Source organism: Thunnus maccoyii, chromosome 5 (assembly GCF_910596095.1).
Source record: "Thunnus maccoyii chromosome 5, fThuMac1.1, whole genome shotgun sequence".
Lineage (NCBI taxonomy): Eukaryota > Metazoa > Chordata > Actinopteri > Scombriformes > Scombridae > Thunnus > Thunnus maccoyii.
This window is the reverse complement of record NC_056537.1, coordinates 14,503,865-14,516,799: the sequence shown is the minus strand read 5'-3', so window position 1 is coordinate 14,516,799 and position 12,935 is coordinate 14,503,865. Positions and strand designations below refer to the sequence as shown.

Below are 12,935 nucleotides of genomic sequence, written 5' to 3'. Positions count from 1 at the left end.
GCAAGTTGAATAAGCAGCTTTGAATATGACTGAATGCACAACTGTCAGTGCTTCTGCATGAGACAAACACTCGTCTGTGGTTATTTTGGTCTATAGCTAAAACGTTGAAAAATATACGAACGTTCTTTAGGATTGTATATTTCCTTTTCTAAAGAACAATTTTACATCTTTGCTTTTGAAAGTTCACTAAAGAGTAAACAGTCTCTCAACAGAAGAAAAACCTGGCTAGCAGCCAAGATTCACTTACTATTCATAAAGTGTAGTTTGCATCGGAGAAAAGGAAATGCCATCAAATGGTGCCATGTCAAAGAAAAGCAGCCTAACTATTGTCTTCATCCCCCATCCTCAGGCCGAGCATGAAGCTGGTGAAGTTCAAGAAGGGGGAGAGTGTGGGGCTGCGGCTGGCTGGGGGGAATGACGTGGGCATCTTCGTTGCCGGAGTGCTGGAGGATAGCCCGGCTGCTAAGGAGGGACTGGAGGAGGGTGACCAAATTCTCAGGGTAGATCATTTATTTTTTACACAGTCCAGTGTATGAGCTGACCGCAGTTTTAAGAATTAATGTGGTTGTTTCTTTTTTAGTTTAGAGTTGGTGAAAAAAATTTATTGCATAAAGTTATATATCAAAAACTGTGTGTTGCAATTGATCTTTTTTCTATTCCATTTGTTTTTACAATGGGTATCTGATAGTGTCTGTAAACAGCCATGTTTTATGGGGTATGTGTCTCAAGCTTTCCCTTTTTTCATGGTTTTACACGCTGGCTGCTCCAAAATTCCTGTACCTCCAGGCCGGTCTCTTAGCAATGGCCCCGAGGGAGCACACAGACACAAAAAACTGTGTTTCCTCTCACTGTGTTTGTCCTATTTCCTCACAGCCATATATCTCACTGTTTGTACCTCCTCCTCCTTTCTCCAAGTATAATGAGGAATGGCTTGAGTTTTTGCAGTGCAGTAAAACCTGCAGTTTCCCAGGCACTGCTGAGAACAGGAAGCGCTATGTAAACCTAAATTTAAATAGAGATTTACACTTTTTGTTTTGCACTCAATGTACAATGAAGTCTTAACTTACACTTAAAAGTACGAGATAGCAGGGAAGTTATTCTGTAAAAAGCATGAAACAGTAATCTCTGTTTTCCCAAATTCCAGGTAAATAATGTAGATTTTGCAAATATAATCCGAGAGGAGGCGGTGCTGTTCCTCCTTGACCTTCCTAAGGGTGAAGAGGTCACAATTCTTGCCCAGAAGAAGAAAGATGGTAAGTGAAGTGAGTAAGGGAATATGACAAGACATTGATTTCGACTGGTCTCATTGGTCCAGTGGATCTGACTCTCTGCTCTGTCCTGTTCAGTGTATCGGCGGATCGTGGAGTCTGATGTTGGCGACTCCTTCTACATCCGGACCCACTTTGAGTATGAGAAGGAATCTCCGTATGGGTTAAGCTTTAACAAGGGCGAGGTGTTCCGTGTTGTGGACACCCTCTACAATGGCAAGCTGGGCTCCTGGCTGGCTATTCGCATCGGCAAGAACCACCAGGAGGTGGAGAGGGGCATCATCCCCAACAAAAACAGGTGACAACATGCTCACAGATGTGTGTGTGCTTTGGCTTTAATCGTATGTCAGTTTTCTCAAAGAATGACATGCTGGATGAATGTTTTGTCACAACAGTGGACAGTCATTCACCTTATTTGTATTAAACGCGTTATGATTTTCATTGCCATGAAATGTCCTCAGTCGCTGGCAGTGTTGAGGTGAGCAGTGCCAAGTTTATGACACATCCATTAGCTTGTGTGACATTATGAACTATCCCTCTTCCCGCTATTTGTCAACAGAGCGGAGCAGCTCTCCAGCGTGCAATACACACTCCCTAAAACAGCAGGGGGCGACAGGGCGGACTTCTGGAGGTTCCGCGGTCTTCGCAGCTCGAAGAGGAACCTGAGGAAAAGCAGAGAGGACCTTTCCTCCCAGCCAGTTCAGACAAAGTTCCCAGCATATGAAAGGGTTGTACTGAGAGAAGGTGAGAAATCTGGCTGTATCTGCTTGCCTGTATATATCAATATGAGACTAACACTGCATTCTTAGTGTGATTTTATTTTCATTATTTTTTATAACAGCTGGTTTCTTGAGACCTGTTGTGATATTTGGGCCCATCGCTGATGTTGCTCGAGAAAAACTCTCCAGAGAAGAGCCAGATCTTTTTGAGCTTGCAAGTAAGTTTGTAAATATAATTACAACTGACACAAAACATAATCATAGCTTCTTCTCTCTTTTTTTTGATGTAAATCTCTTCTGTCTTGTTTTTCAGAGAGTGAACCGAGAGATGCAGGAACCGACCAGCGTAGTTCAGGAATCATTCGTCTTCATACCATCAAGCAGATCATTGACAGAGTGAGCATGCCTCCTTTTTATTTAAAATGTGTCATAGATTGATTTTTAGATTATTTCATCACAAATTTGTTCTTCATCCTTCCTTCTCTTTATTTCATGAAGGACAAACACGCTGTGCTGGACATCACCCCGAATGCTGTGGATAGGCTGAACTATGCTCAGTGGTATCCGATTGTAGTCTTCCTAAATCCTGATAATAAGCAGGGCGTGAAGAACATGAGGACCAGACTGTGTCCAGAGTCCAGGAAGAGCGCCAGGAAGCTCTATGAGCGTGCCATCAAACTGAGGAAGAATAATCACCACCTGTTCACCAGTGAGTGGGCTCAAAATGTTGAAAGACAGGAAAAATATGAATTGTCTGTTGTTTTCTTTTACATGTATTAACTTGATGAAATTTCTTTCTTAGCCACCATAAACTTGAACAACATGAATGACGGTTGGTACGGAGCTCTTAAAGAGACCATCCAGCAGCAGCAGAACCAGTTGGTGTGGGTGTCGGAGGGCAAGGTGAGAAACGGGCCATCTAGGTTTTGTAAATCCATATCATAGAACAGCGTTATGAGTTCTGTTGGTCTGTCGGAGCCATGGGTTAATGGTTTCACTGCTCTCCTCAGGCGGATGGCACTACAGAGGATGACTTGGATATCCATGATGACCGTCTGTCCTACCTGTCGGCGCCAGGTAGCGAATACTCCATGTACAGCACAGACAGCCGGCACACTTCAGACTATGAGGACACTGACACAGAGGGTGGAGCGTACACAGACCAGGAGCTAGATGAGACTTTGAACGACGAGGTGGGTCTGCCCACGGAGCCCGCCATCACCCGCTCTTCCGAACCTGTGCGAGAAGACCCACCTGTAATTCAGGACACTCCTGGTTACCCTGGATACCAGCACCCAGTGCAGCCTGATCCAGCCAGTCGTATAGACCCTGCTGGTTTCAAGATGGCCGCTCCGCAGCAGGTAAAGTTCATATCTCGCTTTGCAGGCAAGCCACTGCAGGCTGTGCCTGTCAGAGATGGATGTATGGTTAAAAGTATATGACTGCAGAGCAGAGGAATAGCTCCTTTGTGTTCAGTGTCATTTCCTGACCTTTGTTAAAATTAAATGTCCTTTGCTAAGTAATAAACATGTTTTAGAAGCTACTAGTATGTTATCTAATCAAACCACATTTTTGCAAGTGCATTCTCTGGCTGGTGTAAAACTGATTCAGTATAAGGAAGAAGATCATGGTGTTGGGGTGAGCTGTACTTTGTGTGCCCTTGGCAGGCTGTGTTATAAATGTCTTTTAACAATACTTCACAGCAAGATGAGGCTGCTCTGCCCATGCCCTCGTTGCCTCCGACGGTGGTAGCACCCCCTGCTGTTGAGCAGCCTGTACAGCTAGAGGGTATGCACCTAGAGGAGCCGTCTGCTGCAGCCGCAGCTCCTCAGGCTGATTCACTTAGCAGTCCCAGCCCTGCCCCTGAGCTTATTCAGCCCCCACCACCACCACATGAACCCCACCCGTCTGGACCGCCTGGTCCAGAACCAAAGGTACCCGCTGTTTCACCAGCCACTCGGACCGGGCCTGGGCCCCAGCCTGCTGTTTTAACTGCCTGTCTTCTCGCACATGCTTTCCACTCGCTCTCTGCATGACATGCCCACACTGTGTGACTCACTGAGCCCACTGTGTGCCTCTGGCTCCCAGAGAAAATGTGTGACAGACTAGTCCACATGCACCACAGTGGGCTGGGAGACCAGAAGGACTGGTACATCTAAGTCTTTGACCAGGGTGAAGACATCCACAACCAGCCCTAACTGTTGCCTCTTACTTCCTTTGCATGGCTCCTAATGTTTTTTGGGTTCCTTTCAGCTTTAACTTTCCTCTGTAGATGAACAATAGTAGCACTTACAGTGGCATTGTAATGGTAGATGTGTCGTCTGTTGTAGTGCCAGTAGTTTGACATTGCATTAGATGCAAACTGAATGTTGGTTGCATGATGAAAGCTAACCTGCAGACAGTACTATTGGTAATGATTTCCATCAAGCAATTCTCCCTATGGAAAGACAAACCTACATCAACACACTGCATAATGTCTTCTGTTTCATAGTTTTGTCCTGAGTAGATGCCAACAAACCAACCTTCTTCCATAGGAAGTACTGTAACTAGATTTGCTGTCTACAGGCTACACATCATATGTTTGAAACGAGGCCTTTCAGAAATGTACAAATTGCTTGTTAGTCCACTATTTATAAAACATGTTAATGTGTAAGATCCACTTGTGAATATTATCATCATTCTTGAAAGGCATCTTGTCAAACAGGCATTCAGAACTGTTTTTGAATAATGGACAAATGTTTGCTTGTGTAATTTGCACTTTGACTTGATGTTTAATTAAATGATGAGGGATTTTTTTTTTTATAGTTTGGTTAACATGTTATGTGTTAATTTCCTTAAGATTTCAGTTAATTTCCCAGTCATGAATTGAATTGAATTATTGAAAAAGTTATTCTTAATCTGGTGTTGGGAAATCCTTTTTCCCTGACTTTCTGTCGTTCAACATGGTGGTTGTTAGAAGCTCAGAATAATGATGATGTGACAGATGTATTTATTCAGTATCGTTTCTTCACAGATGTACAAGAAAGATCTGTACAATATGGACGAACCCATGCGAATCAACCATGGCCTGAAGCAGTCGATGAGCTACAGTCACCAGCCGCCGTACCAGGACAAACAGCCATACCGTGAATACGACCACCCGCCTTACGGTTACGATGGAGGCGGCTACACAGAACCAAAGCCTCACAACACTGACTCTCACCTGCACTACGACAACCGTGTGCCTCATTACAACGAACAGTGGCCCCCCTACGACCAGCAGACCTCATCTTCCCAGCCCGCAGGTTACCAGCCGGGCCACCAGCAACCCATGGGCTACAACCCCCGGTCCCCTTACGAGGATGGACCAGGGAGGGACTACAGCCCCCCTCAGCCACGCTACGATGAGGCCCCACCTGTGGGGTATGATGGCAGACCACGCCACAGTAAACCTGGACCCATTCGTTATGATGAGCCTCCACCTCCACCCCCAACAGGCTATGATGCCCGCTCTCCTTATGAGGCAGAACCTCACTGCTTCCCCATAAATTCACCTCGATCACCGGAGCCCCCAAAGCAGTATTACGGTGACTCTGGTCTGAGGCCCGCCTACATTCCTGGGCCTCCAAACCGGGGCTACAAGCCAGGGATGCATGAGCCTATGGTGAACTCTGAACCTACCATTCCCCCTCCTAAACCAGAGACCCTTCCCTCCCCAGGTGAGCCAGCGCTCACCCCGGGCTCCAAACCGCTGCCCCCACCACCCCGGGAAGACCTGGATGAGGACCCGGCCATGAAACCGCAGTCAGTGCTTAACAGAGTCAAGATGTTTGAGAATAAACGGTCTGTTTCTATGGACAGGGCTAAAGAAGGAGAGTCGCCAGCACTCAGGGTAAGTTGGGTCAAACATTTTCTGCCGTAAAGTGAGACAGGAGTAAGATGCAAGCAAGCACTAAAGACATCCTCTCTCTGCTTTTCAGCCTGCAGATGTTCCGAAACCTGTGAGTGCACCTGGCCCAGTCCTCAAAGCCAATTCCCTTAGCAACTTGGAGCAGGAGAAGTCCACCTATAGGTATGTAGTCCTCATTACAGCACTCCAAGTTGCAGAATAGGTGGGTGAAGGACAACTCAAAGAACCTTGCAAAAGGCGTCTTTGAATTCATTCATTGTTGTTTGAGCTCCACCTAGTGGAGCTAAGTCACTTTGCTGCAAGCCAGACTTACAGTATGTGGTGTGCAAAGACTCAAAAGTTATTAGGAACATTAGGAACGAAAGTATTAGCTGCAAAATGTACTTAAAGTATTAAAAATAAAAATACTAGAGTGCAGATTGCAGAGTGCAAATTAGAGTGTCTTATTTTTTCTTGCCTGTAGTAGAAAGTAAGTTAGTTTTTGTATCTGATTGCTGACTGTGAGGATACGTTATACACCTACAAACTAAAAGTGGGATTGTTTTGACAATGGATTGTGCTGCAGGAAGCTGTTTTATCCTTTTTTGTGGAGTTTCAGTCAGCACCATCAGATCAGTAGCTAACACTGTCACTACTGCTAGCAACAGCAGCTCGGAAGCTAAATTAATTAATAATTTTTAATCAGTAAATCTGTCCACCCATTTTCTACAGTTTATCTGGGTCCAGGTCATATTGTCCCTTTCCATCATGCTGTCATACTTTGCAGCTGTTTCACTTGTTCTCCTTGGCTTTCTCCGCAGAGCTCCTGAGCCACAGAAGCCTCATACTAAACCTCTGGATGATGTAGTGCGTTCCAACCACTACGACCCAGATGAGGACGAGGAGTACTACAGGAAGCAGTTGTCCTACTTTGATCGCCGTAGCTTCGACAGCAAAGCCATGGGCCAGCCCAGTCCTGGCATCAATCGCTTCCATGATCTGCCCAAACCAGCGCAGCTGTCCTACCCATACAACAGGTACAACCACACACCTAAGACCAGCAGTACTGTCCTGAGCTCTGTACTCACACCTGCTGCAGAATCACAGTTGTTTTTCCTAACTGCATTGTTTGTGTCAACTTACTGCAGAGTTGAGTCAGTAGAGAAAGTAAGTCCAGTGGAGAAAAGATATGAACCCCTGCCTCAAATCAGCCCCTCCTCTCAGTATGGGCCACCTGCCTCCGCCATCCCACCCAACACGCTGCCCAAACTCAGCCCCAGTGACGGTGAGCTCTCTAACTCTTCCTGTCTGGCTCTTATATTTCATTTAGTACTTATCTAGTGTACATAAATATGCAATAATGTGTCATCTCCGCTCTTCAGCGTTGTAGTTTTGGGCTGCAACTAAGCATCGTTTTCATTATTAATTAATCTGTCGATTCAGTCACATCTTCAAATTACTTATGTTTTATTATAGTCTAAAACCCAAAGATATTTAGTTTACTGTCGGATAAGACAAATAAATGCCACACTTTCTCACATTTGAGCTGGAAAAAGCTGGAAAAAATGAAGCAATTAATCAATTGATTAGTCAATCTTTAGAAAATTAACCCACCATTATTCTGATAATCAATTAATCAACTAATTGTTTCAGCTCTAATGTTATATATTGTGTATATAATGTTGTCAGTCTAGTAGTAACCATTTTATTGTTTTATTGTGCCCACTAAATCAAAAGAGAGAATTATCTAGACTGCATTTCAGTGATCGTTTCCTTCTTCAATATTTGCAGCGAACTCCATACCTGAGCCGTTGAGCTCGCCCAATCCTAAACCTGAGCTGGCAGCTCTCAGGCCGGCCAGCAGGGACGAACCCGCACCAAGTGGCTACCTGCCCCCGAGGGGTCTCCCCGACAAGTCCCCCGTCAACGGCACTGACACAGCGGCCCCAAAGACCCTTGGTGCTCCCACTAGCTACAACCGCTACGTCCCGAAGCCTTACACCAGCTCAGCCCGGCCCTTTGAGCGCAAGTTTGAGAGCCCAAAGTTCAACCACAACCTGCTGCCCAACGACACACAGGTGAAGACGGACCTCCTCAGCAAGCCCGGTGTGGTGAGCAACAGCGGCGGAAAGCCTCAACTGTCACCACAGCCCCTGGATCACGACAGCGGCCTGGACACCTTCACACGCACTATGGACAACAGGCCCAAGTACCAGCACAATAACATCAACGCCATCCCCAAGGCCATCCCCGTAAGGTAAGACGCTCATAAATTTTACTCAAATCAATCAGCAGCAGGACGAGCAGTAAGTTCTTGGAGAAAAGTTACTGAGGCAGAACGAGACGTGTTTGTTCACAGGGGGTTTACTCTTGTGTCCTCTGCTGTACATTATTCTCTGCCTGCACTGCTTTGACTGATGATACCGACTTCTGTGCCTCCGTCCCTCAGCCCCAGCGCGTTGGAAGATGACGACGAGGATGAAGGGCACACGGTGGTGGCCACCGCCCGGGGGATCTTCAACTGTAACGGAGGGGTCCTGAGCTCCATTGAGACGGGCGTCAGCATCATCATCCCCCAGGGTGCCATCCCCGAGAGCGTGGAGCAGGAGATTTACTTCAAGGTGTGCCGGGACAACAGCATCCTGCCCCCCCTCGACAAGGAGAAAGGTCAGTCCCACGCTGCTGTTTCTGTCCTAAAAAGGTCAAAAAACAAGAAGTCACTAAATCTGAGAAAAAAGTAGATGAAAAGTATTTACGGTAAACAGGAAGGTTTTTTTTGTTTTAGTGCTAATTTAGGATTTAACTGCAGATATGCATTTAAATAGATAAAGTTTCAGCAGTACCTTCGTCAGATAATTGAAAATATGACGTCTACATTACGTTTGTGAACAATTATAGTTTATACTTTGACATTTGTGTTACTGTAAACAAAGAACACTACTTGTCTTTATTATGAGGTGTATGAATAGATATATATATAAAAAATGGCTGATGTGTGACATGTGGTTATATGTACAGAAAGTAGAGTTACAAATCTGTTCGCACATAAAATAAATCCATAATGTCAGCAGCTATATTTAGAGTATTTTTAATGAACATTTAGCACCAGAGGAGTGCAGTACTTTAATTAACCTGGCAAGTCGGTCAACAGTTAATATTCTCTCACTATGAAGGCCTGACAACAGACTGTTGTAATAAATAATCCTGCGTTTGTGTTTGTTCATTCCTGCATGTTTTGATTTCTGGAATCAAATTCTTGTTGTGTGTCCACGCAGGAGAAACGCTGCTAAGTCCGCTGGTGATGTGCGGCCCTCACGGACTCAAGTTCCTGAAGCCGGTGGAGCTGCGCTTACCTCACTGTGCGTCTATGACCCCTGATGGTTGGTCTTTTGCTCTAAAATCCTCCGACTCCTCGTCGGGTACGCTGTCCTCTCTCTGTCCTTTTGGGGTCTTTGGGCTGGCTTTGGTGATTATAGGAGAGAGTTAATCGGTGTCTTAATAGTTTTAATCATCTCATCTGCTTTCCCCTCACTTCTTCATCATGCATGTGCTGTTTGGAGATTTGAGTTATTTTCTTACTTTAATGAATTTTCAAGATTTTATTCAAATCTTGAGCTTCTTTACAACAAGATAAATAAAATAAAAAGACACAATACAATGTCACCAGAGCTGAAGCTATTAGTCGATTAATTGATTGAGTCCATTGACAGAATCAGAATCAGAATCTTTTTAAGTAATTTTCCAAGAAAAACTGCCAAACACGACTGTATACCAGCTGATAATGATCTGAATATCTTTCAGTTTTGGACTGTAGGTTGAACAAAACAAGCAATTTTTAGTTTATCACTCTTTTCTGACATTTTACAGACCAAACACTTAATCAGTTAATTAAGAAAACAATCTGTAGATTAATTGATGGTGAAAATAATCGTTAAAAATGCCACCCTTTTCTTTAATTGCTTTATTTATCATGCCAATCCAGTGTTTTGAACAGAGAAGACGGTGTTATAGAGAGCATGCAGTTTATTTTCTGTCAGTTTTGAGTTCAGTTTTTAGAAAACATTTCTCTTTAACAAAGCTTGACCTTTCTTTACCTGCAGTTATGTTTTCTGTGCTGTGATCATGACTTTTATTTAAGATGTAAGATAACACTTTAATGTGAAGTTACAAAACATTATGCTTAGGTAATGCAGCTTAACAGATTATATAATTTAATGCATAAATGAATGCAGGATGTATTATGAACTTCTGCTGCTCCCCATTAATAAATGATCAAGTCGCTGTGAGTTTATGTGATTAGTTCACACTCAGTGAATCATCAGTTAATGATTAACTCACAGTGACTTCATACATTAGCTGGAATCAAGTTACATAGATGAGACTCATGCATCTGATCAGCCTCTATGAAAGCAGCACAGTATTTATTTAGTAGATATCAAGTAGATATCATTTTTGTTCTAGTGTACATTAAGTTTTCATTTGCAAATTAGTATCATGACACAAGTCAACACTCAGCAGTCACTGTACTGACTCCTTCAACCAGTTTGATGTTTTTGGGGTTTTCATGCACCATTCCTCTTCTGTGCTGCGCTCCACTTCTTTCAACAACAACAAATAAATATGATAAAATTAAAAAATCAAAACAAAAACTCTACCAGTTTGATAAAAGCAGTTCCTTGTGCTCTCATAGAGGCTGAAACGCCATCTTCTATGTAACTTGATTCCTGTTAATTTGGTGACATATAAATGAATGTAAGAAGTAACTGAGTTGACATTCATTAAATTTAGGATCCATTAAGCTTCAACTAATCACATAACAGGAATTCATGATACATCCTGCATTAATTGATGCAATAAATGATCAAATGTGGTATCAGATGTACAATGTTCTTATTTAATGTTTTTTATTGATAAAAATCGTTCTTGTTTTGAGCATCTGTCTTGTTTTTGTTTCCTGTATTTTAAAGAGGAAGGGATGTTCATTAGCAGCTGACATCATGTCTCTGTTTCCTGCAGGTGATCCCAAAACCTGGCAGAACAAATCTCTCCCCGGAGATCCAAACTACCTGGTGGGTGCAAACTGTGTGTCTGTGCTCATTGACCACTTCTGAAGAGGGCAACAGCTGGCCTGTTACTGAATGTGATAAACAGGGGACCTCAGTTTGCCCCTGCTGTGCTCCTTCCACAGCGACGGGGTGCATAACACTCGATGAAGTATGAATTTGATACTCTCACGTTGTTTACTGTGCCCAAAAATTTAAGGAAAAAAGAGAAAAAAAACAAGAAACACACACACAAGGAGAGTCGGAGGAGTCCAGCATCCCCACGGCTGTACTCTTGTTCTTTTCTTTCATTTTTTTCGGTGCTTTCAAGGCTTGCAAAAAATAAAGATTAAAACAAGTTATTTAAACAGTGGAACTGAAGTTGGAATGCATGACCAGTGCCACAGACTGAATAATCTCATTTTGACATTTTTAAGCTAATTTTATAAAAAGGTCAGAGCGGTGCAAAGAAAAAGGAGAATTTTGGAAAACTTGTTTAATATTGCAACGGGATTTTTGCGTACTGTTTAAAAAAAAAAAAACTTTAAAAAAAAAAAAAAAAGCACTCACAAACAGCAAAGTTGGTATATGCAAAACTTTTGTTTGTGAGTTCTGTGGTCATGCGTTTCACTCACGAAGGATCTCTGAGGACTTGAGAAATGCTGAGCCTGACTCATGAAGGAAGACGTAGGCATCATAAAGATTAAAAAAAAAATAATAATAAAAATGAAGGTTAAGTATTAGTATCAGACGCCTGTTTGTTCTGACCGGGCAATCTCTGTTTAAAACTGATGTTTTGTAGCACTGTTTTACCGTAGATAAATATACTGACTTGATTTTACAAACTCCTGCTGTCTAGAGATCTATGCATGTGCTATGACTCAGGTCCACAAGCCTGCTACTACTAAGTTCAACACATGAAAATCCCATCGTTACACTGCAAGCAGTGATGCCTTATCTGCATATTAACTTTTCAGTGAAACTTTAAAAACATCGGATCCTTCAGTTTATCGCGATCACTACGGAAGAAAAAGTTGTCTCTGCATTTTCTCATAAACAGTGAAACTCGGATTTAGCACACGAGAATAATCGAGGCTGATGAAAAGGTATGCTTTCTTTTACTGCTATGCATATGAAGTCTGAGGAAATACAAAAAGCTAGAAGATGTTTAAAATTGTGGCTGTACATATTGCTAGCATATGGCCTTGGTTCTCTGTAAATGAACTTTTGTACATCTTTGTTATTTTGTATAAAAGAGAAAATGTTTGTTAAAAAAGAGAAAGCGGTTACATTGGTTATGTTTGTATTCTGGTTATACCCCTGAGCCTTGGAACTGACATAAGCAGTAATAAGTCCGACTTTTCTACCAACATATAAACACACTACTTAGGCATTTTTAACAGTCAGAAAAACTTTTTATTCTTATTTACAAAATAGAGAAGTGCTTGGTTTAAATGATTTTAAAAGATGTACTTGAGGGGGTCTGCTGTGAAGAGTGGTCCCTTCCTTTATTTGTGATACTGGATGCTGTATTGTGTGCCCTGAAATGTATTTTTGTACTAATAGACAATTTATTATGGCACATCAGTACTATTTTCTTTTGATATGATAACACTGCTTCAACCCAACACTAGTTTATTTTCCTGTGTGGCTGACATTCTTTTTATTTATTTTGATTTCTCTTCGGTTCAACTTTTTTTTTTTTTTTTTCCTTTGCGACACATTTCTAAGTATACCACTGTATTAATAAATAAATTCATTTTTAAAGTAACTGCTCCGTGGATTCAAGTCTTATGTGTTGCTCCAAACGTCCAGATGGTTTGTTTTTTTTTAGATTGTGGAGGATTGTGAAGTTGGCGAATGTATTTACAGCACGCAACGCCTGATTTAAGCTTTTTATCGTTCACAGCTGCTTCATATTTCACATGTAAACTGCAGACTTGTATTTGACATTCAATGAACTGAGCAGTCAGACAGTGCAGACTCACAGTTAGTAACATGTACGCAGTTGGTTTACTGAAAACTAGAAAAAGTATTT

At 42.5% G+C, this 12,935-nt stretch overlaps 1 protein-coding gene across 10 annotated transcripts in view; it reads left to right on the top strand.

Moving 5' to 3' along the window:
* tjp1b (tight junction protein 1b) overlaps nt 1-12,668 on the top strand; it is a 37,453-nt gene extending 24,785 nt beyond the window's left edge. For 5 of the 10 annotated variants that reach the window (XM_042411148.1, XM_042411147.1, XM_042411149.1 and 2 more), the window contains exons 11-28: nt 350-500; nt 1,145-1,253; nt 1,347-1,566; nt 1,828-2,012; nt 2,110-2,205; nt 2,301-2,383; nt 2,486-2,696; nt 2,790-2,890; nt 2,998-3,348; nt 3,691-3,921; nt 5,001-5,858; nt 5,947-6,038; nt 6,677-6,892; nt 7,004-7,140; nt 7,647-8,112; nt 8,305-8,522; nt 9,131-9,274; nt 10,872-12,668. In XM_042411148.1, the coding sequence (XP_042267082.1) occupies nt 350-500; nt 1,145-1,253; nt 1,347-1,566; nt 1,828-2,012; nt 2,110-2,205; nt 2,301-2,383; nt 2,486-2,696; nt 2,790-2,890; nt 2,998-3,348; nt 3,691-3,921; nt 5,001-5,858; nt 5,947-6,038; nt 6,677-6,892; nt 7,004-7,140; nt 7,647-8,112; nt 8,305-8,522; nt 9,131-9,274; nt 10,872-10,966 (3,964 nt within the window). In that variant the 3' untranslated portion in view covers nt 10,967-12,668. The remainder of the gene's footprint in view (nt 1-349; nt 501-1,144; nt 1,254-1,346; nt 1,567-1,827; nt 2,013-2,109; nt 2,206-2,300; nt 2,384-2,485; nt 2,697-2,789; nt 2,891-2,997; nt 3,349-3,690; nt 3,922-5,000; nt 5,859-5,946; nt 6,039-6,676; nt 6,893-7,003; nt 7,141-7,646; nt 8,113-8,304; nt 8,523-9,130; nt 9,275-10,871) is intronic. The other 5 variants (XM_042411157.1, XM_042411154.1, XM_042411156.1 and 2 more) reach the window with 3 other exon arrangements.
* Nucleotides 12,669-12,935: the final 267 nt, after the last annotated feature.